This window comes from Anas platyrhynchos, chromosome Z (assembly GCF_047663525.1).
Source record: "Anas platyrhynchos isolate ZD024472 breed Pekin duck chromosome Z, IASCAAS_PekinDuck_T2T, whole genome shotgun sequence".
Lineage (NCBI taxonomy): Eukaryota > Metazoa > Chordata > Aves > Anseriformes > Anatidae > Anas > Anas platyrhynchos.
This window is the reverse complement of record NC_092621.1, coordinates 68441592-68467780: the sequence shown is the minus strand read 5'-3', so window position 1 is coordinate 68467780 and position 26189 is coordinate 68441592. Positions and strand designations below refer to the sequence as shown.

General features: G+C 39.9%; 1 protein-coding gene across 6 annotated transcripts in view; it reads right to left on the bottom strand.

Annotated features, from left to right (window-relative positions):
* SEMA6A (semaphorin 6A) overlaps positions 1–26189 on the bottom strand; it is a 142935-nt gene that overhangs the window by 43703 nt on the left and 73043 nt on the right. For 4 of the 6 annotated variants that reach the window (XM_027446583.3, XM_072031600.1, XM_038171431.2 and 1 more), the window contains exons 11-19: positions 25167–25298; positions 22228–22383; positions 20210–20386; positions 19316–19456; positions 19129–19209; positions 17085–17143; positions 15168–15188; positions 14983–15033; positions 8303–8467 (exon numbers count right to left, since the gene is read on the bottom strand). In XM_027446583.3, coding sequence (XP_027302384.2) covers positions 8303–8467; positions 14983–15033; positions 15168–15188; positions 17085–17143; positions 19129–19209; positions 19316–19456; positions 20210–20386; positions 22228–22383; positions 25167–25298 — 983 coding nt within the window. The remainder of the gene's footprint in view (positions 1–8302; positions 8468–14982; positions 15034–15167; positions 15189–17084; positions 17144–19128; positions 19210–19315; positions 19457–20209; positions 20387–22227; positions 22384–25166; positions 25299–26189) is intronic. The other 2 variants (XM_072031598.1, XM_072031599.1) reach the window with 2 other exon arrangements.

Genomic DNA, 26189 nt, shown 5'->3' with positions numbered 1-26189 from the left:
TTGAAAATTTACTACAGGACATCTTACCTATTAATTAATACAATTATTGAAACTATGCACATCCTATGTAAGAGAAATGAATCATTCAAATATCTTTAACAGCATATTGACATTTTAATTATACACTGGCACTAATTTAACACCAAAAGGCACTTTAAGTCTCTTCTGGCTGTAAGATTTTCTGCTGTTAAATCCCTTCATATTTTGAAACCATTTCAGAAATGTCTTACTTAAAGGGCTAAGTTCTTTCCTGCCCGTTCAGCATGTTTGCATTGCACAATGCCTCCCTGTACTCAACATATACATCCCCAGAATGAAACGTGGTGTTATTTAGCATCTTGAACACCAATTATTCCTTGCAGCTTCCAGAAAGAGTAGTGGCCCTGTAGGGCCAGCGTACCCTACAGTGAATTCTCAGCCCCTGATAAATATGTCAGCGCTACAAGGGTCAAACAAGAGCATGAGACAGTCTGTGTTTCTCCACCAGGCTGTCCTCACTGGGTGACTGTGGATGAACACAGCTGGGAATCTCGTCCATCACACAATAGCTCTAATGCCCTGAACTCTGAGCAGCTGCCTTGACAAATTAGACATGGCCTCTTTTATTGAAAAAGTAGATCAAGGTCCTGGGGCAATGACAGTTTTTCACTGTTTTGGTAAGACATGCTTCTGCTGCTCATTGCAGCCTGTAAATGGATAACCTGACTTTAAATCTATGCAGGTGGACAATTACAGGTCAAGGACACCTGCTGTTTCCTGCAGCCACATTTAACATTTGATGAGCTCTATTTTAAACTTCACCCTTCCTTTATTTGGAGAATTCTGAGGTATGCGGGCATATTTACAAAGGAAAGCTCCATTGTTGGTTTTCATAACCAGGACTTGCACATCAAGACAACCTCTTTTATTATCATATATTATCAAAAATGTTTTTTTTTTTTGATTTTGTTTTTGTTTCTTTCTTTTCTTTTCTTTCCTTTTTTTTTTTTTTTTTTTTTTTTTTTTTTTAATACTAAATAAATTATATGTCACTTGACCCTTGGTTCAAAGCTGGCTACTACTTTGGCTAGTTAAATCTGAAATCCATACTGCTAGTGAAGCATGGAAACATTTTGATTTCTGAAAAATGCAAGCTAGATCCAGTGATGAAGTATAGTTATTTCTTTAGGCATGGTTTGTGTGTTGGAATATACCCATTCCCTTACATTGATCATCCTTTATCATATGAAACACAGAGAAAAGTGTTCCTCTCCTTACACTTTCAAAAAGATCCTACAGAAAATCTGTGACTAAATGAGCTAGATTTTTTTCTAATGTAAGGTTCAAAATGAAGTCTAGCCACAGAGAAGACACACTAAACCACTGCCCTGTATTCCTATCACAATCCCCCCTTTTAAGCTAAAATGGGTTTAAGGATGTGGCGCTGCCCATGGACTTGGTTTCTTGTTGTCTTTTCTGCATGCTTACTGTCCTCACTGTCTCTTTACTCTTGTTCTCATAGAAACTTAAAAACCATAAAGAAAGCAAGTTTGAAGAAAATCTGTTGCCAGGAATGTTCCATCCAGCATTCTTCTTTTGTCAATTTCACATACAACTCCTATTTATTTATTAGCGCCTAGTTTTCTCCTCCCAGTGTTTGAACTCAGGGATGCAATCTGGGATGATTTGCTGTCACCAGCTCTGGGAACAGATCTTGTACATACAAGACAGAACAGAGGAAGTATCAGTGTCACTCCTCTGGATGGACAGGTCTGGTGTGCTCCCTTAATCTTGACTGCACAGCGTTCTTGTCTGTGTCACAGAGTACCTGTAGCTCCAGCAGGGTGAGGTTATCAACCTCCTGGCATGTTTGCAAGTTATAAGCCTGGTCTTATGATATAGATATCTGGCTAATAGAAGCTCTTCTGAGAAATTTGGTCTCATTTAAGTATTATCAATGGTATTCTGGCATTGATTTGGTACAGAGCTAAAATGGCATCCTACAGAAGGTGTTTGGTATGCTGTGATTAGTCTCTGAGACTATCAGTTTCTGGACAAGTTGCTTTTTAGAGGTATTCTAAACCAATATGTTTGTTTGTTTGTTTGTTTGTTTGTTTTGTTTTGTTTTTAAATATTTTAATATTCCACCCAAGCAGCTAGTATATGTGACAAACATAAATAAGGTGTCCTCACAAAACAGGGATGTTTACAGGTGCTAATTTACCTAAGAACATTTAACAAATAAAATCTATAGGGCTCAGTGTAGCATGCACTCATCCAACCAGCCTCTGTTTAAATTCTAATGGGAAAAGTAATTAGGTTTTAATCTAGATGTGAATCTATAAAAACTTAAATGGGCTAGATCCATTTAAGTCTCGTATACATGAAATCCCTTTGTGAAGCATTATAGCTCCAAGTAATCAAACCTCTCACTTCAAGTCTCAGCTAAATGCTTTCAAATCATAGACAGTCAAGACAAATTCACTACTCCCTTTCTTACACCACTCTTTTACTGGACCGTGGGCAGAAGAATTAAATGTACAGAAAGTGAAGGATCAGGTCTGATTCTGTCTTCATTGTTTCCTCAGCACTCAAAAGTGTTAGTGAATGGCAAAGTACTTGCAATCTGTTTTATGTTTGTGTGGACAATGGTTTGAGACAGGGAAAAGAATAGCAATGTTTGTAATAGCTTCCTCCAGGCCCATATGCTCTGAATTTACAGTACTTCCCGAGCCACATCTAGTCAGCGCTGACTATGGTGCAGACTCTCCTCTGATTAGCCTAACACTTTTTTAGGAAGCAGTCAATTCCTTCCGACTTTGCCAGAACTATGATACAGATCAAATACAGGGAATTTGCTTCACCTTGAAAATCCTAACCCTTCCCTTCAGACCTGCAAACGCTGACTCCAAAGACAGCCTTGACAAATTCTGTGCCGCTTTAAATCCTCTTCTGAATTATTACCAAATGCCAGTAAGATAATAATGACTTCTCCCTGCTTCCTCTGATAAAACATGTTTTGAATCTTTTAGAGCCTTGCACATATCAGAATACAACGTTCTGTGTAAAAACAAACTGCAAATGTACTTCCTGGTGAAAACTCAGCCTTCCCATGATCAAGACTAGCTGCTTAGTTTATGCCAAAAGAGTCCGAAGCTTTGCTTTGCCACAGATTTCTTCATGTCTACGTGGAAAGTATCTTGTTAAATCAGCACTTTGTGTTCTTTGTTATAACTATACCTGAAATTTCATACAATTCTTTCTCCCTGGAGCAGAATCTGCTGTAACATTTGCAGACTCTCCAGAGACAAGCATTGTCAGCACTTAGCAAGTCTTTCAAGTAGTGATAATCACAGTAAAAATTAGTAACACTGCCACTTGTGTACAATAAGAAACATCTTATGGAGTCAGATTTTGAAATTAACAGCCCTTGGGCTCCCCAATAACAGAGACCTCTCCAAATTGTTCACTACTGCTAATGACACCTAGGTCTGTACCACCCAAAGGGCTGCAGTTGTTAACAGTTACGCGTAAAATAATAGACTGTAAAGCATGACATATCCACAGGAGCATTCTTGACATCTAAATACACCAGCAGGTCTTAACCATATTAACTGTGTGCAGCATGTCCCACTTCCAGACAGTTTTTTACCATTGGCATGTGGCTATTGACAAAAGTTTTGTTAAGAAAAGGAGACACCACTTCATAATCGTCACTTAATGAGTGTTGAGACAAGTAAGATTACAAACATTAAGCCTGTTCAGAGTAACACTACACTTTAAGCAGTCAATGCCCAGCTAAACCATGTCCACCTGAATGCATCAGAAAAGAAGCTGTGGAAAGAAATCATAAGCCAAATCTCTACAACCAGTTTATCAGCACTGTGATTGAAAGGTAAGCTCCATACATTTAGGGAGTGAATAATAAAACTAAGCAGTTGGCTACATTGTGTTAACAAACCCAGGACTAGAAAAACATGAGGCATTTCTAGAAGGAGGCAGAAGGGACAGGAGACAGCAGAGAAGGGCCAGCAGGGTAATGAGGGAGCAAGGCCAGTTCCTCCTGAAGAAAATTACTTTGTTTTCTTCATGAAGGTCTCTCCGCTAGCAGTAAGTACTATATTATCTACTTCCCCTTCATTAGTAGAACAACTACAGAGACACAGCACTAGGTCACTACTGGGGTGTACAGGGTAAAGCCTTGGAGTGCTCCACATGAGGAGCTTCACGACTGCTGAGGGCAGGAGGGAGGCTCAGTACAATGGCAGCAGAACGGGAGGTTAGACTGCAAGGTTAGGAAAATTCTTTTGACAAAGGTGAGACACACAATTAAATTAAGACTAAAACACAGCAAGAAAGGAAACAAAACATAAACATACTCTAGAACATGTTTGTTTGTTTGTTTGTTTTTGTTTTTTTTTTTTTTTTTTTTTTTGTTTTTTTTTTTTTTGGTTGTTGGAGGACATGGAGAAGAGGCAAGAGGGTGCAGTTTGCCCAATCAGAGCTGATTTTTTGTTTGCAATGCAGAGGGGCAGATTCCTTAATGGCCAAAATGAAAATGCCAGTGGGATGGTAATGCATAATTCCCACTCTATGGGTTGCTCTACACATTTTCATCTTGGCAAGAAATGTGAGGTAGCTCAGAAACAACAATCCCAGAGTATATTTAGCTACTAAAGCTGTGGCACACAAATGTCACATTCCCATGAGTCAACCCTTTTAAAGAACCCCCTCTTCACGCCCCCACAGATATTCCCCAAGATGCCTGCACTGAATTAAAAGTGAAGCATATGGATGGATGTGACATCATCAAAGCACCCGTGTTACAGAAAAAAAAAAAAAAAAAAAGCAGCAAGTGGATTCTGTACAATTAGTACAATCAGAAGGAAGTCATTTGTGAGTACAGGAAAAGAAAGAAAACACTGTCCAAAGGACTAGACACAACCAATGAAGAACATCACAAAGCACCTTGCAAAACAAAGAGAAAATGTTAAAAAAAGAAGAAAAAAAACAAAACAAAACAAAAAAACATTTTTCTTTTCTCTGTGAATGTGCAAAAATGAAAGAAACCACAGCAAAAGTGAAAACAAAACCTTGATGAAAGGATAGTAAGCTTAACATTTTCTGATTTAATTTTGTGCAAGAACTCTTTCCTTTGCCCTTTAAAAACAACAAATCAATAGCAATTTTGGAGCCAAGTGGCTTTGATTGGGCAAGGCAAGGAGTAACAACACACAAGTAGATGGTAATGGTAAACAACCATGCGGTCACCTCTGCCGCCATTGTTTTGATTGTGTGTAGACTGCTTCCAGCTTTGTCAATATTCATAATTAGGCAACAAAGAATGCATGATATTTAAATGACCCTGTCAAGTGCTAATAAGGATCTTTGGTAACTATCACTCCCTGAGCAGGGAACTATTGAATGGAAGCCACCTCATCAGTCAGTGAATTGAAGTGAAAATTATTCAAAGCCAACAGCTATACGTTTATTAATATTTTCACTGCATGCTCCTCTGAAAGCTGTGGCTGGCATACAAGATGCTTTTAAGAGCTGGTTTTCCATCTACTAAGCACTGCTTTGCAAAAGATTTGTAAAGTACAGATCCACACATAACAAATACTGTCATTAAAATGCATACACATCTCTGCATTCCTCTGGGTACATAAAGGGCCAGATCTTCCACTATTGGTGATTTCTGACTTAGCATCCCTGACTGATACCAGCAGAAGAGCTGGGTTCAAGGATCTTTTCCTTCCTTCCTCATCAAGTCTGCTTAATGACATCCCCTCTTCTCAGGGAGGAGGAGAAAAACACTACTTACTTTCAAAAGAGGGAACACTATTTTCTAGGAAATGTTGTCTCAGCTCAAAAAGTTTGAATACCAGGTGTTACCAAGAGGTCAGACAGAAAAAGAAAAAAATATATATATATTTTTTAAGCTGTCAGCATTGTCATTGATTTATTTCTCTGATAAAAAGGAGTGATAGGTAGACCACATGCCATCTTTAGAAGAGCATGCAGGTTTATCTGCTTTCTCTCCTCTACATACCTGACACCCAGAAATAACATTTTTAAAATTGCCATTCTGCAGCTGAAGAGCAAGGTCTGAGGAACAGAGTTCAGATTCAAGAAACGAGGATGATTTCTCAAACTAAGCTTAAGTAGGGATTTGGAATCTGACCTTTTGTCTTCAACGCCCCCAAAGACTTACCCCTTACATTATGGTTTTGAATTGGAGTAATGCAGCTGCCTGAAATTCTGCTGCAGAGACTCTGCATCCCACAGGTCTGTGTGGTACAGGGAAGCTCTGTACTTATGTCACAGGTAAGTCTGACCAGGTTCAGAAATTCATTTTTTCCTTTAGATTTGCAGTTAGCCTCCTATCCTGATCATGTCTACATGATCAAGCTCAGAAAAAAAAATATAATTTGGGAACAGTAGCCTCTTCTAAAATCCACCTGAAGGAAAAAGAATACATGGAAGTTTTTACAGGAAAAACTGTTGGTAGGTGGGAGACAAGTCACATCTTCTGCCTGGGGGATTTCAGCTATTCCTATTCTATTTGCTGCTATCAAGCCTAAAAGCCAAGGCTACTAGATTAATTGTCTCCTTGGCATCTCAGGAAATTTTACTGCTTCTTCTGCCCAATTTGACCAGCTTGTCAGCCAGAAAGCTGCTTCAGACTTTGTCTCGGGTGGGCCAGCCAGGTGATGCACACTGCCCTTGTGAACAGGAGCTGTGAAGGCTCTTTGAGAAGAGTTCAATGAGAAATCTCTGAGATATCCCAAGACTGTGGGAGACATCGTGTGTCTGGGGCTGCTGTGAATGCCAGGCACCGAGTTTACAGTCCAGACCATTGCCAGCTGCTCGTGAAGCTCTGCTGAAAACTGTATTGCAATGTTAACATGCTCATTAGCCCCTGCTGAAAATCTCCACAGTGAGTGCAGAGAATTCAAGACTCAGTGGGTCAGGCAGAGGGGAAGGAATATGATTTAGTAACCTACTAGTTTGGGCAGACAATTCAAAGCAGTAGGTCTGGCATGCTAGTAGCTTCTCCAGGAACAGCTGATGCTTTTGTCTAATGAGTTTTTCATGTAAAATGCATGAACAACAGAGACTGGAATCCACATTTCAATTAATATTTTAAGTGTTTTTTATAAAGTATTCATAGTAGAAAGGCCTGAAGCTCATGTGTGTTCCTGCCCCTGGTGAGTGCCCTAACCACTCAGCAAGTGAGTTTTGCTTATACCCATCCTCCTTCTGGCCCGTTGAGTACTTAATTAGTCCATACAGAGTGAAACATCTTCAACAGGGAAGAGATTGAAAGAAGAGATCTAAGAACACCCTGGAGAAGAATAACAAGGACTTAAATCTCTCTAGGCAGAGGAGATATTTGAACCTAAGCCCCCTATTTACAAAGGAACCATTTTAACCTCATTCAGATACGGATTGAGAGCAGCAGGAAGAATGATGGAGGGCCATGACAGAACTATGGGTCACTACCATCCTCGCTCAGGAGAAAGGCTACTCTGTCCCTAAGCAGGTTCAAATGGCAAGTTTAGGCAATTCTCTAATTCTCTGCATGCATAGCAAAGCAGGACTAGAGGCCAAATGGCAGGGCTGTCCCTTGTCTCAGGCACAAGCATGCTTCAGCACAGGGCTGAACAGGGTGAAACACCACCTAAATCAAAGCACCTTTTGGCTCTTTAAAAATGCAGCAGAGAAACTCTCCCTACCAGCAACCACCTAAGGATCTTTTGAAATACACTAATGATCTCTGCAGCCCTCATTCTCAAAGGCATTTGATGCTCAGGTCCAGTGGCTAGGACCAGCATCTGTGTAACTCCACCAGTTAAAGTAGAGCCAACCTCGGAGCTTCAGTATTTCTTCCTGACAGCAAGAGACAGAAATAATGTGAAATTAGCTGAGACCTGCTGTGCTGCCCCAGGAATTCAGACAAAAAGGCAATATAAAAGTGCACTCTTAAGAAAAATGGAAAGCCACGAATCTGCCTTTGTCAGACAACGGGGAAGATCAAGTTTAAAGAGAGCTAAATCCCCACTGTTTCCCTCCTTCCCATGCACATGTACAATACACACGGCAAAGGCATACATTTCTATTTGTTTTGTGTGGTTTCCTCAGGCAGTGAATTATCTAGGACTGAGTCTGAGATTGGCTGTTTAGTTTCAGGCTTTACGATAAGCTTTTAATTATAGCACAGGAGTTTTATTACATGTTGCTCTGAGCCAGCTGGAAGCAGTTACACTTCAGTCCTCCCCCCCTCCCTCCTCACCACAGGAAGTCATTTCCAAGGCCTTACCCTTCTTGTCTTGATGATTATGGGATGAAACTGCCACATATGGGTCTGTATTTTCGGATGAACCAAGCGGATCCTTCCAATCCAGCATGCGTCCCCTAGCATCATAACCCTGTCGAGCCCGAGAGTTGGAAGAGGTGGTGCTTGGAACTAGTGAACTGGAGTGTCCTGTTTACATTATAAATACAGGTAGGGAAGACAAGTCTCATTAGTCACTTACCATGCCACCTCATGCTCAGGAGCACAACCTTTGCTTTCCTCCATGGGTGAACCTCGTAGGCTGAGCATGGCTTTGAAGGCCTTGCAAAGTGTTGCTCGAAGGAAACACAGAATTTGGACTTTCCAAACTGTCCAGTGGGATGGTGTTAATGGCTGCATATGTGTGCGGTTGGCTGCAGCTCAGATTGCAATTGTGTGTTTTTGCCCAGCAGTGTTAAATGCATGTGGAGCAGCATGAGGACTCTTTGTCTTAGTCAAACGTCCTTCAGCTGGATTCTGCACATGAGCCTGATACCGAAGCATCAGTCCACACTGTCTGGCACTGGCTTAGGAAGAAAAGCAATTTCAACAGCAATTTAAGCAATAAAATGGAACAACTTCTAGCACCACCAGAACTGGAGTGGAATGCCAGAATAGCTACAACATGATGATGTTTGTTGCTCTCTGCCTAGTGTTCTTGAGGGAATGAGAGGCTGCCCAGAACCTGTGCACTGGGGATGGAAAAAACACTGGGTTTGTGCCTACTTGCACCATTTCCACCAGTCTTGTCTGAGCAGTGGTCTACAATGGCTCTGAGGTAAGGACTGCTAGCAAAGAGCCACACATCATTTCTGCTCAAATTAACAGTGAAGTGAAGGCCTTATTACATGAATCTGGCCAAGAAATTGTAACTGTCTTCAAAGCACACTTGGTTGGTAGACCTCTCAGGACAGAGATGTGGCATTGCTTGCTTGCTTCAGGCCCCTTTGAACACTGGAAGGCCCGTTTTGAAGGAGGAAAGTTTAGGATGTGATCTGCTTTGCATTTGTCACACAGGGTAGACCTCTTGACTGGAAGAGAGGATTACAGCCCTGCTCCCCTGAGTTTCACAGCTGCTCTAGGCATTGTCACTGCCATCCTGAACATGACTGAGGAACTCCTTGCTGGTTGAACACACCCTAACAGCACACTCACAGGACATGACCTGCCAGAAACACTGCACAATTTTAACAGTGGTTTGGCTTTGGCATAAATATATTTGTAGATATGTATGTCCTTTGCAGCTCAACCCCAGGAAGTAGGTCAACACCCAAAATGCAGTACGCTTGGAGTCTATGGTTTCTGAATGATGGCCCCAACCTGGACTTGCAGTGGCTCAGCTGCTCCATGACTCCTGGGAAAGTGGGCACTGAAACTCCAAGCACACCACATTTCTGAAAGTTTCTTTTCACCACTTGCACCAGTGCTTTGGCCATTCTGGTCCCTGATCTCAGAAGCAACATCAGTCCCTTCAGTGCATGGAGAGCTGATGAACTTCAGCTTCCCAACTACCCTCTAGCCATCAGAAATCTGAATGTTCTTCAATACAGACAAGTGCTTCATTTTATCCAGCCCTTTTAGCAGCTTCATCAGATTGAAATATTGATGAAATCCGCAAAAATACTGCAGCTTCTGTTAAGATGCTGCTATGATTTAAAGAAATTCTGCTGAATATTAATGATCTTGGAGGGGAAGAAAATGCCCGTGCTCCTCTGCATATGTTTGATTTAGCGTGCAGGTTTGTGTGCAGCAGTACTTTGGACTGTGTTTTGCACAGGATATGGAGAGAACTAACTTCTATAACCAGCGCTCTTTGTAGGGCAAGCTGGTGAGATTCAGCATACTCACCATGCAGAATTCTCACCCTTCAGGTACTACAGGTAATCATTAATACAATTAATTGAGCACTGGACCTCAGGCTGAGGGCTTATGCTGATGAGGGCACTGTATTTTTTCTCTCTCCTGGTAGGAAGGGTGGTTTCCTCCCCCTAGCCACCTTTCTTTAACATGGCAAACTAGAGGGTGTATTTTTTTTAAGATGGCGCTTTTAATGTTGCCCAAATAGGAAAGAGAAGCCAAATATTATTCTCTACTAGAAGGTTTCCGTAAGCAACAGCATGGCTGGAAGCACTCGTAACACACAGTTAGATGGATGATGGGCTTCAATCCAGACTTGCTGCCTGTTCCACAGCAGTTCTACAGGGCTGCCTGTTTCCAAAAGGATGGGTAGAGGCCCAGTGGCTGAAAACACGTGCCCTTTTGAAGCAAGAATACACTGGAGCATGAAAGCTTTCACTTCTATACCATTTTACGCTTGTCAATTCCTGTGCTCATTCTCAAGAAATAAGAGGAACAATGGGACATAGAATAGGCTAGAGAATAGGCCAAAGTTATGAGATTTCCATGTCTTCTTTTCCCTAAGGACTAAACCACAGTGCCAGAATTCATGGGGTTTCAGTCTTCAAGTTAATACCCCATTCAATGGCCACAATAATGTGTACAACATTTGGTCAGCCTACAAATAGTTCTGCACTCAACATAAGAAAGCAATTAGTCAAAGCTTGATAAGGAGGTGGAAGAGAAGGAAATCTTGCAAAGCAGCAATTATATTTTATACATGCCTTACATATGCATTTATATGTCCATATCTCTGTCCAGACACTTTTACTTTTGGTGTGCTTAAAGGGACAATTTTAAGGAAAAGACAAAAGTATGGCTGAAGAAAAATGTTTCTTAATACAGTAATCTAGAGGAAATATATGCCTAAGGGACGCATTTTCTAAAAAAAATAAAAAAAATTCCTCAACCATATGCTGCAAATACATGGAGAAGTTCTTGGAAATTGAAAGCTTAGGCTTTGTGAAGATAGTAATGTATACCAGATGGCAGTTAGGTAGAGGAAGGTTTCACACAATTGTGAGAAATCAGTCTATTTGCTCTGTTACTAATGTGCTAGTCTAGTACACACTGAGAAACAGTCCTCCACATGTAATCAACATAAACTTTCTTCCATTTTGTGGAAGCAGGGCAGGAGCAGATTAACCTTAATAACCTACCCTGCTTGTGTTGGAGCTGTATTCTGCAAACAGTTGCTACTGGGCAGTGGCTGCCACACCAGACACCATAAGCATTATCACTGTGTCTTGTAAGTGGCTGAACAGTCAGTCCTGCTGGGAGAATTTCACCACCGAGCTGAGTGACACCAGAAACATATGAGCTAGTTATTTCTTTCATAAACAGAGAAAAGGCTGAAGTGGCAGGCAACCCACTCCTGTCCCTTTCACACGCAGCCATTATTAAACCTTTACAATGTGCTGTATGGTTTGCAACATGTAGTGGGCTTTTTTTTCCCCATCACACCATTTTTACCACTCTGACTGTGTAAATAGGCTTTGCTGCAATTTAAAGAGGCTTTAGCATATCTGAGGTGTAGCCAGTACATCTATGTTAGTATTGACTAGCTTTTCATACACCTAAACATCTAAAAACTAAAGATCTGCCTTTGTTTTAAAACAATCCACCTGAAAAGCTGCAGACATAGTGCTTTTCAAACTTCTTTGTTTAAAGCAAACATGAAAATTTCAAAATAGACAGGCTTTTAAAAAATCTGTTTTAGGGTGCTTCCATTATTTGCAAAAACTTTTCATTTGGAGTGCTGTAATCAAGTAATAGGACCTCAGTAAAAGCACTTAGTGTCTATGGGCATGGATAATGATTCAGAAGGGCTGCACTTCTGTAACTACAGCTTGTTCTGAAGTGCACTTGTAAAATATAAGGAGATTTTTTCAGCTTTAAAACAAAGACAGGGATTCAATACGTATTTGATAGTTGCTCTAATATGCACAAGTCATTAGGATCTCGGAGGTTAAGATGTCCACACACTATCCTATTAACAGCTATAGCAACCTAATTAGACAATTAGAGGGAAAGGCTAAATCAATACTACAGAGGGAGAAAGGAATATGGCTAGGGGGTGAGATAAGGGCCCAATTCACTAAGAATTGATGTTTCCAAAGGTAATTGAAGCTGCTTACAATTTTGTGGAAGAATCTAAGCTCATCTCTTTGTTTAAATATGTCTCTCACATCATTCATCTCTGACCTGCAACACAACTTCAGCCTCCTATTCTCCCCTTGGGTGTCAAAAAGGATGTACTTGAATAGTCACCTGTGTGGACTTTGCACTTTTGTTACTTGTTTACAACTGATCATGTAAGACTGCCCCAGAAAAGGGAGCCTATCTGCCAATTTCAGAAGGAGGCTGATGTAAGGAATACACAGATTAAGGGCTCAGTTTTCCTTTCATGTACACTGCTACAGAGTGGCAGTAAGTCTACCAGAGATCTGATTTATAGTGGTGTAAATCAGTCAAAAGGGGTAATCTAGCTATAAGACTTTTGCATCTGAGCATTTGGCATCCTGAGCATTCATTTGATTGGCATCCTGGTATGTTCCAGTGTTCTGAGGTTTAATCTATTATGAATTATCATTTAGTTACATATTTAATTGTATTCAATAACACTAAAATAAACTATAAAATTTTATTTGCTCAAGAAAAAAAAAAAAGAGCAGACATAACATTTAGCAAACATGAGCTGTTTACTGAGACTGTTTTACTGTCTAGTGCTGGAAGTTTCTACAGTCTTCTTGGGGAAGATCAAGAGAGGTGACTAGCACTTTTCCCTTTGTATTTTGCCCTGGTAGGTGGAAAGAGACTAACTACAGTAACATCATCAAGGTTATTTCAACTGAACCCATAAAGGAAGGGCTGTCTTGCTGAGTGACCATGTATCAGAATCTACATTAGAAATGTCAATGAAATCATCTGTGAAAGAGGGCATGAATGGGAACCAACATTTGTGTTGGTTCAGCACTTTCTCTTACATTTGTCAGTGGGATCTTACTTTAAGAGCTGGGTTCATTCATGAAATCTATCACTGTGCTTGACATGCAAGTATACTCCCTATACCTATACTATACTGTACTCCTCTGGGACTACAGCTTTTTTCATTTTGACACTCACTTAAACCATTTTTCTGCTTTCTTGGTCAGATTAAAATACCAGCTTTGGCTAAACTCCCTCTTAATATGGTAGCTGATGGGATCCAGAACCACAGTCTACAGCTATAACTGTGCAGCCTCCAAACACACTTAGTAGTAGGAATTCAAAGACATTTCTGGCATGTTAGCAGTAGGCCCAGGGCTATTTTCTTTTTCTTTAGATTCAGCAGTATGGTTTTTATTATTATTACTTATGCTTTAATTACTGCTCTATGTTTTGGATGTATAGCAATTTTCAACAGAAAGAAATGACAAACTCTATACACAGATGAAACCATCAGTCTTCCATACATTACGAAGTCTCAACTTAGATTTTGTGTATTCCCCTCATTGTTTTTTATTATCAGACTTGCAAACAAATTTCACCTGCACATTTTCCATTTCCTGGTAATAACATGGGAAATTTTATTTAATTTATTTTTAAATGCTGATCAGTATTATTTTGTTACTTATATTCTGCTGTACTGTCATGTGTTGCCATTGGTTCTGTTTGCATCTACATATTTTGCAGGCAGGAGACGAAGGGACCAATCTAATGTGCATCGTCACAACAGCAAACTAACCTACCTCTAGCTATATTCAGCCACACATATTATAATTTTCTCTAAGCTCTGAAGAACTGTTTGTCTTGCACAGCCTGAATGAAAGCAATTTCACAAGCAAGTTCCCAGCCCTCCAAATTTCCAAATGGGAATTAGCCATTGCCTTCATTGGGAACAGTATCACACATCCTCTTAGCTTGTGAGTACTTGTTTTTGTTCAGGATGTCTAAGAAGAGAAACTATTGCAATATAAGTCTAGGTTTGAATTTAAAGTGATTATTTATTCTGCAATAATTCCTCAAGAAGACACTTATTCTTTACTCCAAGTGACACTGTAATCCACTTCCAAACATAGAACAAAGTGGTGTAAAGTACTGCAAGTGCAGATTAACAGCTACCTCGTGGGAAACTGCTACTCCAGGCTAGCAAAAATGCTTCTTTCAACTTTGGTGTGCGAATCCCCCTTTTTATTTACAGACCAGGTACCATAGGGGTGTTATGATACTGCAACCATGTACAACATAAATTACTCACTCCAGAAGTGAGAGAAACCTTTGGGACTCAGGGCATAACCCCATCTCAGCTGACACAGGTAATAGTTAATTTGCTTTATGAGAGATTTTCTATCACCCATGGACAGTTCTGCTCCTTTCCCTAAGTTATCAGTGACTAGCTGCTGTAACAGTCATAACACCAGCCTGGACGACTCATGAGTGGGATGTAAGCTATTTTGTTTTTCCCAGGGAACAGATAAAATGCATCAGTGTTTCCAAGTGTTCCTTTGTCTGAGTGTTCAGATGAAGCATGCTCTTAATCATGTCTGCTGGAGTGCCATTAAAATTGGCCATATCTGACTTTAATTCAATGGAGAGAGTTTTGAGGGAGGACTGGGAAAGAGGGATTGCAAATCAAGAAGCATGACTTAACCTTACTCGTGATTAGTGAATCAGGCCCTCAAAATCAAGACAAAACAAATAATAAAGCGTTAGCTGTTATTTGACTAGAGAAACTACTAGCTAATACAAGAACCCAGGAAGAATATTTAAAACACCCATAAACTGACCATACACTGTGTCGTAAGACATTTCATGATCGGGTGAAGCAGTTGAAATGTCTATGAACAAAATAAATTGGGAAGAAACATTAAATAAAACAAAAAAATATGAAAATACGTAAAAGTTTAGTAAAAAGTGATTCCTCCAAAATGGATTTTCTGTCAGTAAAAAGTGAAACTACGAACTTCCTTACCATTCAGGGCTACGAAGGAATCTGAAAGACAAATAACAGGGGAAAAATCATTATTTCTCTCTTTTTGTTTTGTTTTGTTTTTAGTAGTTTGCTGCTAGCAACCTTTTATACTTCAGCTGGTATCTATATGTATATGATTTTTATCCTAAGGATCCAGGCAAAACTAATATTCAGACATACCTTTAAACAATGTCTGACTCTAAAAGTGTTCATGACTAGCCCCATGCAAGGGACAAATGGGAAGGACAGTTTTCTCTTTGCCATGGCTTTCTTTGCAAGGTCACATCTTATTCCAGTGCAAGGCAGGATGAGTGATAAAGCTATAATCATGAGCTGATGAGGACAAAACTCACATGATACACGACCACATAAAGTAAAAAGATCAGTTAGCTTAGCAGGGAGTGAAATCTACCCCTGTGCAGTGTCAAGGTTCAATGCACCTTTCGGGGCTGAAGAGGGACTTAGGCAGGGTATTGGCTTTACTGTTCGCTGTACAGGAGCAGAACTCTCTCCATGAGCACAACTTGCTCTTTCTGAATCATCTCCTACACTTTAATGTGTAACTGATGTCAGGTAGACTCCAATCCTGTCTAACCTATTTGCCCAAGGAGAGCAGAACTATGTTGAAAAGGGCTGAAAAGGGCAAAGTTGTACCAGCTGGGAACTGACCCGGTTTTGGTGCTAGCCCATTTTACAGGGATCACAGAACGGACTGTGAGTACACCTCCTTCAAAAAACTTAAAGAGCCCTAAATGGACCAATTTTAGGGCACAGGGAGGTGTAGCTGAGACGAGGGCATGCAGAGACTGAAATCCTTGTACTCCCATAAGTACAGTGATCACAATAATAAATGACTCTTGAACAAGGATGCGCAAGGCACAAGAAAGTTCTAGGTTTCTCCATAGATTATGGACTGCACTGTATCCCAGAGCACACTCTTGCCCTCTGTTATTTTATGCTACATTCCAAAAGTAATGACTCTCTCACTTCCTGAGCTCTTTTTTTTTTTTTTTTAATTTAATTTATTTTTATTTTGTTTGTTTTGTTTTTGTTTTTTGTTCTTGTTTTGTTTTGGGTGTGTGTCTACAGGCATTAGTGCAAATTGCACCAAAAAGAATGTGATTCTTGATTTCATAAGGTTTGTAAATAATAGTTGGGGCTCAGAATTAAACCAATTTTGGCAAGAACATTTGGAACAACAGCTGTCTTGAACAAGCTACACAGCTGCTGGTGTTCCTGACAGCTCAGAAATCAACATCCAAGGTTTCTTTGCACATAGTGCAAGCTGGGCATTTTTAAGCATCTCAGTGCAAAATGTAAATGTTTAAAGACTGTGTTTAAGCTTCCAACTCATGCTGTCAGTACCTAAGGTTTACCATTAACATTTCTTAGGCAGGATCAGTAGTACCTGATCCTTAGCATTGCTACTTTGTCCAGCCTGTTTGTAATATCAACTAAGGTTCACAAACACATAAGCTCCCACTTCTTGATTTTGATCCAAAGATGAAGACATGTTTCACTGTCTCCCTGTTATGCATGGGAGTGTAGTCCAAGTCACAGTCTATACAAGAAACCAAGCTCCTTCTGCACATCTAGATAAACATCCCAACCATCATGACTGATAAACACAATGAACACTCATCTCATTATTTCACTGCTATAATCAATATCCTCTAGAACCACGGTCTTTCCAGTACATAACTGATATGAAGACCAGTGTTTGTATAAATCACATCAATTGGGCTATTTAAATACATTTAAAAAGCTGTGCCTCCTTTTCCTGTACCTTTAGCTGCAGTTGCCCTCCCTGTTGTGCCTTACATTGCTACAAAAGAATGCTCGACAGGTAAGGGTGATTTGAGGCATTCAGAAAGACACTGTTACACATGGTAAATAGAGGGTAAAAGCTTTGCTTACTTTGGCAGTCACCCAGGCCATCTGTATTGCCATGTTCTATGTCCTGCTCAAATGCCAGCCTAAATAATAGAAAGAAACATAACAGTATGAGTAACGACAGTCACAAGCACCACCAGAAAGAAATTATCGCATCTGCAACTGAAATAAAGACACACCATGAAACCAGCCATTTCTTTGAAACTTCCCCATGAAGGCTAAAAAATTCCAAAATAGGCATTCAGTTCTTTTGTCATTGCTAAGTGAGTCTTTGGCTTCTGATGACTCCTTGTTTATTTTTTTGTTTGTTTTCTTTTGTTTTTTTTTTTCTTCTTTGAAAATCTACTGCATACCTCATTGTCAAGGGAGGCAAACATTCATATATTTTTAAACTATTCAATCAAAAAAAAAAAAAAAAAGACATTATCATGAGCAGTTACAATCCTACCTTGACTTGTCCATACAGTAGTCAAAGTGCACCAATGTTTTGACATGGGAACGAAGCTAAACTATTGGCTAGGTACTGTGCTGGGGGGAAAATCTTGCATTTTCAAAATTTTGTAGGTAGTGCACTGAACATGGTCGCAGGGCATAAGGTCCAGATCACAAAGTGAATTATGCTGAATTTAAGGGCCTGTACTGATTAATACTTAAAGGCTTTCCTAGCTGACATGCTCAATTCAGACTCCTAACCTGTGCCAGTTATTTTGGATAACTAGTGAAGCTGTTCTTCCAAGTTCCTGATACAGTAAGAGATGAGTGACAAGAGCCCTGGAAAACCTCCAATACAAGCTCCTGTCTACATTAGGCAGGATCCTTCTGTGGGGGCATCATTACCCATATAGACACTTAATTCCCAGCACTATGTCCTTAAAACTACTGCTCAACTGTCACCTACTCCAGGAGGGCACCTAACATCTCTGCCTCCTGTTGGTTATTTTAGAAGTCCACCAGACATCCGAACAATTGATCTGGATCTCCTCCCAAGTGGTTTGTATTGGATAGAGAGCAACCTGCCATACTCACCTCTGAACTGCACTACTGGAAGCTGCATTGCTCCTGTCTTGATGGATTTATTGATAAATAGTAGAGACATTTTTGAAAGTAAGGTACAAAACTCCCCATAACCTTGACATGGCAAGTGCAAAAAACCTCAAGCACCTCTAGAAGGCTGAGAAAACCTCATATGCACACAGGTGAACTTCAATGGTATTTTACCAAATATCCAACAGAAACAGCCTCCATAAAGCATATAAGTATTTAGACATAGCTATAGTTTCCAAAGTGGACAAGACTATTTGAATTGAAATGGCAAATTAAGAACATGATAACTCATCCATTATATGCTGAAGACCTGTACAGACACAGGGTTAAGCTGGGCTGGCTGTGGGGCTCCTGGGGTTATGTGATGTTTATGCTACACTTACACCATTATCTTGAAGTTTAGTTGTACATCAGAGTGGGCAAGTGTGAGCTGTGTCAGATGTGTCCAAGAAATGAGAGGTCTGAAGTAGGTCTGCTTCCTGCAAGGCTTAAGTAACCATACTTAAACAAAACCTCACAGACTTTCATTATTATAAAATAATTAAATTCTACTGTTAAGCAAGGGGAGATCCAGCACTTCTCTGAATCTACTTTAAGCTCTTACTGTGCTCTGTGATTCCTCTTAGTAATGCACAGTAAATTAGAAGGACTGGTTTTGTTTTCAGTGGACAAATTGCTTCAGTAATTTAATTTGGATTCTATTGCCTCTTTAATCAGCTGTGATGGCTCCAGTGTGGGCTGGTCCAGACACAGCCATCCAGTTCCCTCTTTTCAACAACACGTGGGCCTTAGTACAGCTCTTTCATTTTATTCTTCCTCTTCTTTCAGCAGTCACCAATCAGCTGACAGTTCACACCAAAAAAAAAAAAATTGTGAGAAATTTCAGAGAATGCAAATAAGGTAGGAACAAACACTTTACGCATTTTTCTACCCTGAGAGCCCCACATTTCAAACAGCTCACTCCAAGTCTGTCCGGCGCCACTGCCAGCGCTTCAAGGCCCTTCCAGCAAAAGCCATTACTCACTTAGCGCCAAGGACCAGCTGTGTGCACACCCCGCTCTCCTTCACCCAGCCGCAGTAGGGGTCTCGGGATGCTATGCAGGCCCTTGAGAAAGAAGAGCAGAAGGAGGCATTCTTGAGTGCTCTCACATTCCCCATGCCTGGAACACGGGCTTACAACAAGAGGGCAAGTGCCACCACAAAGCACATACTTTTTGCATTTGCCATGGCGCTCACACCGCCCCAGGGGAACCTTGATGACGCAGGTAGAGAAGGCAACATAAAGGGCACTGCTGGGCTTGTCAAGCTGCATACCCACAATCCGCTTGTCTTCCACGCCATCATAACTGCACCTGATTCAAAAATGTGAGATGAAGTTACAAGTGAGTTCCTCTGGAAACCAAATGAAAACCTAATGATTCCTCAATCTCAAAAACAAAACAAACAAACAAAAAAAAACCAACATGACAACAAAAAACATAAACAAAATCTGAAAAGGGGAGAACTGAAAAAGCCAAGGAAGAAAAAGAACACACAATAGCCATTAAATGCAGTGACAGAAAGATACATAAGCAAGTATTAAAGCATGCATTAAAAATGCATGGGGCCAGAGAAGTGGAGAGATACTACACACCAGACAAGATTTCTGAGGGCCCTTCAGTTTTTCTGTTTATCCTTCTCCAGCACTCAAAGTTGCTGAAATTTCTGCATGCTTATGACCCTCTTCAAAGCCCCCTTAGGCATATTTAAGGAAGGCGAAAATGTGGGAAATTTCCCTTGGAGAGTAGCTTGCTGGTTAGTGAGTTATTTGGAGAGGAATCAGTTTTTTATAGGATTAGAAAATTAATCTTCCTTTGCAGAATTTTGCTTTTAATTATCCCTCAACTGCTGCATAGGATGATGGGCTATTTTCTAGACATGCTGAAAAAAATATTTTATTTCAATATAGAGACTGACAACCAGACATCCCCCCAAAACAATATAAAATGACTCAGAGAACTTGGCTTCTTCTAGCCCGCTTCCCTTTTCATGGGACAACTTGCTCTCTGGAAAATCAGAAGTGTCAAAAGTCACCCATACATGAGTACAAAGAATCAGATACACACTTTTCAGGATTGTAAACGTTCATCTCCTCCAGGAAAAGGCTGTCATTTAGGAAACCACTGTTTCCCGTCCGTGCCAAGAACTTCAGGATGATTCCCTTCTCTGATCCCAAGAAAACCACAGTGTAGTTCTGATATGGCCCAGCAGCAGAGTCAACAGCAATTTTGGTCAGGCGGTATCTAGAAAAACAATACAGCATTTTGCATCATGTGGATTAGATTGCCATTTATTTTATCATGTTTTCCACTTCAAATAACTGTGTGATAGCTTTTGAGCAGCCATATAGCATATTTAAGCACTTCTAACTGAAAAACCCTGTAAGTCAATACAGACTGTACCAGTTTGGCTCCCCAAATGGTGGGGAATTTCCATGTGTTTGTGTGCTTATCCAGATGTCAAATAGTTAGCAGACATGTCTGCAACAGCAAACCTCACGCAGAAGGCTGAAGGGCTGTTAAGAGTCTGAGACAATTTAGGAATTATCCTTCCAAACAAAACCAAAGTACTAGCCTGATGTTTTCTACAAACAGGGAAAGAAAATCAGCACAGTGATTTTTATTTATTTATTTATTTTAATTTCATGTTCAGTTACATTAAAAGCAGCAATACTGGTAACAGATCTACATTCAACTTTTTTTTTTTTTTTTTTTTTTTTTTTTGGCAGGAAAAGCTGTGCCTATACAACTCTGAGAAAATGCTGAGAAAGTAAACATTATTTTATCTGACTAAAAATAATCATATAACAACCACTAAGCAAGTTCAGTGTTAAGGCAGTATAAATTGTGGGATCACATCATTTATTAAAGATGAGTAATGGAGATTATTTGGTAATAGTTATCAGGTACTGTAGATCAAAGGAAAGCACTCTACGGAGCTTGCTGTTCTCATCTTTGGTTGGAGTTATGTAACTGGAATGCAGTAGAGCAATGTTGCTGGGCCTGAAACCACCTGGCCTTTATAAACCCCAGGGTTTTCAACATTTCCTCAGGAACGTAGTTTACCATGACCTCACAACAACTCTTTGCACCAGCTGTCCATACAGTGTTAAACACAGGGTCTCTGCTTTAACCTCAAGGCACACCAGCCCAGGCATTTTGGCTCCCAAGTGAGGCCCCAGATATAACATAACTGGAAGCTAAAGATGACCCATGTGGGAAGCAGCTTGTCCAGGACTAGACTAAGATCAGAGAACTGATACCTCTATGAGCCAGGGATCATCATGTGTCATCGATTTTTGCTCCAAATTGAAAATAAGTGGCCTTTGATCCAGCATAAGTACCTGACAGAACATACACTTCATAAAACTAAGTTAAACCCTTCTAGTGCTAAACACTACTCATAATATGGCAAATAATATGGGAAATATGGCAAAAGTTAGTCACTTCATTCCAACCACAGCTGGAGGGCAGAAAAGTAGCATAGTGACCACTGCATGACACAGGAGAGTGGGGACATATTTTCAGAGGAAGGGTATGGTGTATTTGAGGCTTTTTGATTATGAGTCTTTGTTCAAGTCTCTTCTTTATTATTTTTCTCTTGTTGTCATAGAAAGAATACAGATTATGTGACTACTTCTGCCCGCACACTTCTGTAAACAGTAAAACATACCAGTACATATCACAACAGACATCTTCATATCCTGTGAACATATCCTGGTAGGGATGCTTGTATCCTGTATACATATCCCTAGGCTATCTGTTGATCCTTGCCCCAAGTTTTCTACAGAGCTGTCTCAAACACTGATCCATAAGCCAAGAGGCAGGTCAACATTCCCTGCACTTCATTTCCCCCAGGATCCGGTTTCAGCCCAGCATGGTTGGAAAGAAGTGAGTTTTATTTCCTATCTCGGAAGCTGCTCAGGGAGTTCTACAGCATCTGCTCAGCACTGCCATCTTTCCTAGCTGGAGTCATGCCCAGCACACCAGGGATGTTTATAGAATTTGAGAACATTGTAAGCAAGATCATTAGCACAACCTGACAGCATGCTACAATGAGGAAGTGTCCATTTGGAGGCACTTACCTGACCATCGTTCTCAGGAACCAGGGTCGATTGACAATAGAAGGTACGGCCTCATCCATCAGTGGATGTGTTTTGATGAAATTCAGAGTATCGTCTGGGAACTCATTAGAGGTTACATATTTCTCTAATGATGTAGAGCCAGCACAGCAACCAGGCCTAAATAAAACAAGAAGGCAAATCCAGAACACTTATTTGATGTCTAAGTGCAAATCTCATTTCTGTAACAACTGTCATGATGTCCTCCGTAAAATCTGAAGTGCATTGCAATGTCTCAAATGAAGGATTGAGAAGTCTCTTGGACTTGTTCAGCTCCTCAGGAAAGCCCGAAGCCTTCTATCCTCCACTCCAGACCAAAAGAACTTCCATGCTGCCATGTAAAAGAACAAATCCGCTTCTTTAGCAGTAGTTTCATGTGCACAGCTTGTAGTTTGTCCACTCACATGGAACCTAATTACTGTATCTGTGTATTTGACTTAATGATGTTCACTGTCAAAGACACTTTCTGATGTGTAACTTGACTAGCTGACCGTTCTTTCTTGGAATAAAAGAAATCTATATCATATGGAAGGAGATTGTTTTTATGGGTCAAAGAGTGCTGATTTCAGTACTTTCTGGTAGGAGAAGGACTACTGAAGAAGACAACCCAGCTAGCATCCATGCAAGCGTTGGTTTTACCCTTCTTTCAGGGAGAATTTAAGTGTTGTAGTACATAGAGGACTTTGACTGAAAAGTTAAATAATCATTCTTGGACAATTTAAATGCAAATCTACTCACTGTATTCCTAAAATCTATCCTCTTCCTCTAAGGTAATTTAACTTTCATGCTTCAACAGGTAATCAGCAGCATCATTCTCTGCCTGTTATTAATAATTTGTGGATTACATTCTCCAACAAAAAATTCATTTGATCCCATTTCCTGGACCATTATGATTCTTCAGCCTTTGAGCCACTGTGAGATGAGAAGATAATCCACTCATAATCATTTTGCAGTGTCCAATCTTCATTTGATCTAAAGTAGGTAGAGCCACTAACATCAATGAAGTAATTCCACCTTGAACAAAGTGTAATTCTGGTTCTGTCATATCTGCCACTCTGATTTAGATAAATATTCAAAACTTAGGTAACCAAATGTTATGTAGGAAGCTAACACAGGACCAGAAGGGATTAACTGGGTCAACAAATATACTCCTGCACAGATGTGTAATAAACAGTATGCACAGATTGTGTGCTCTGCCTCTCTAGATCCAAAATATGCTGGTTATTTTGTGACTACATACAGAATTACCAATAAAGGGAGACAAGGAGAAATCAAGGGCATCACCGATATCCTAAGTCCTTGACAAATGCATTGATTTATTGGGTGAAATTCTCTAGCCTATGCTTTCTGGCACTTCAGTACCTAGAATTTCTGTACATCTAATCTGGAGGCCTATTTTTTCCTAAATCTTAATCACATAATTGGATTAATTCTGTTATAATCTCAAAACTGGCTTAATTGAATAAACATAAAACTGAGTAAACCCTCCTGTTCATCTCAAGAAAAAAGGGAAGCAAGGCCCTTGAAAGGTTCCAGTAAACCAGTAAACCTCTGACAAATGTTAGAGTCAATAGGAGCACTAATGTTTCTGTACCATACTGAGATATCCAAACAAAAATGACCTTATTTCAAAGGCATCTTTTGCCTCTTCTGAATTTCAACATGAGTTGCTAGTAATGATTATTTCCATTAAGTGGGTTGATGGCCAAATATTATATGAAACACTGTTTACTGGTTCAGCTATCATTATCTCCTACTGACTTAGAAGAAGGAACAATATCCTCTCTTCATTGTGACTGTTAGCATGCTATTGGATCATCTCATAAACTTACAAGGCAACTTTCTCTTCCCCCCTCCCACTGAAAAGAAATAAAATTTTTCTTTATGCTTTTCCCTTGTCCCTGCAAATATTCTTTATATGAATATTGTTTTCAAATAAATGATCTTGGAGCACTCTTGCAGCCTTTCTTCACCAAGGTAGCCTATCCAGTGAGTTGCTGAAACACTGCAAAAAGGAGAAGAAAATCCAGGGCCAGTGCAGGTAGATGCCTCTCTAGGGCTCATACTAAAAACAGACACAGAATTTATGAGATTTTCCAGGCATTACCAGGTTCTTCTCTTGACTGACAACCTCAGAGTAAACACAGCATTGGGACAGTATACTTGGTAAGTTTCTAAAACATGGTGGGCTAAATCTGGACTTGTGTAGAATCCTAGTAGCCACCACAGAGTTTTAGATTATTTATTTATTTATTTATTTTAAATTATGAAAGATAACACAGGTAATATAAAACATATATTAAAGTGGTAGAGGTTTTGCAAGATAAATTAATTTGCTCTATGTACATTTTCATCATATTCTTAGAGCGTGTAAATGGATTAACAAATGACTATCAACACCATTTTGCACAAAAGGGGTGCTTGTAGGTAATACAAAGAAAGTGTAATAAGGGAACTACATGCAAACAGGAGGGAAGTGGAAGCAGGAAAAGCAACTCGGGAGAAATGACGTAAAACAAACCTCTATTTTGATAGAATGCTGCCTGCCCTGCCTCCCCATCCTCTATTGCAAGTGAATTGTTTGTTAACCCCAGAAGAGCAATTCTCAGAACTAGTATAGACTTTGCTACAAGAAACATCCATTACTGAACCAATTTGCAACAGGTAACTCATACCTCTATTAAAATGCCAGTTATTCTGGATATGATACTGGCCTGATTTATTTTACACAAATGTGATCTAAATGAAAAAAATCCCATTTTCATATCTTAGTTCTAAATGCAATTTAACTCCTTTTTCATTACTACAATATATACCTTCATTTGGATCAGTACTTTAAAAGGCTATTCAAATTGTCAAAACTCTGCATGCAACAGAACAGTATCACTGCACATGAAACATACCTGGGTTTGGGCACTCGTTCATCAGGAACTGGTGTCCATGTGGAATCTGGAGACTTTTGTTCTTTGAATCTCCCAGTAAATACATTGGCAATGTCAAGCATGTCATAGGCACAGACTGCAGAGCCAGGGATGCTGCAAAGTGACATTTCCCAGAAATTGTTACTCACTCTGCAGTTATGCATAAAATCTTGAGTGAAAAACATGCTGTATAGAAGTCTTCCTGTCACAGGCTACTCAATCCCGAACTTTGTAACCTCTGAGTATTGACAGGAAAAGCCAGCCCCGTGGAAAAAACTGAAACATACCAATCAGCAGACAGCTCCTGCCAGCACAATTTGTTTCAAAGCCTCTATAGAAAGAAGTAATTGCAATAATCTTGAAGAGGGGAAAGAATCTGGGAAACTGTGTACCACTGGTAATGCATGAGAAGTAATAGCCAGTCTCATTTAGAGCCCATTATTTGGAAATTTAAGTTCTTGTAAGTCACAACATTTTCTCAGTATGAATTTTCACAGTCCTTGTCATGCCTCAAAAACACACTGCAGACAGTTCAGAAGCTGAAGCTGATCAAACTGGAAACATACTGCACTGTGCCATTGGCCTGGCATTTGCACATTATTACTCCATCCTCTTACAGCCTCATCTCTGGCAGGTTTTCCCAATGGAAAGAAGTTAACTATGCTCAGCAATTTGCTTAACTCAATTATTCAATGAGGTGTAAAGAGCTTGTAGAAGCAAATACAATCACATTTTTAGATGATAAAGTTGTAAGTTTCAATTCTTTGATTATTTGCATGCAACTGCACGGTAGCATTGTCTAAACATAATTATAACCTTACCTACATGCTTTCTGAAAAGCCTAGGGTTTTCCCATGGTCAGTCACTTGGAAGCATGAATTATTCATTTACCCACCTTTCATTTTTTTTACACATGAACTACGGTATTCATGTCTGACTTTCACTGCTTGATTTTATCAGATAAATAGCGTGAACCCAACTGGCTGAGGCTTTCAATCCTGCTTT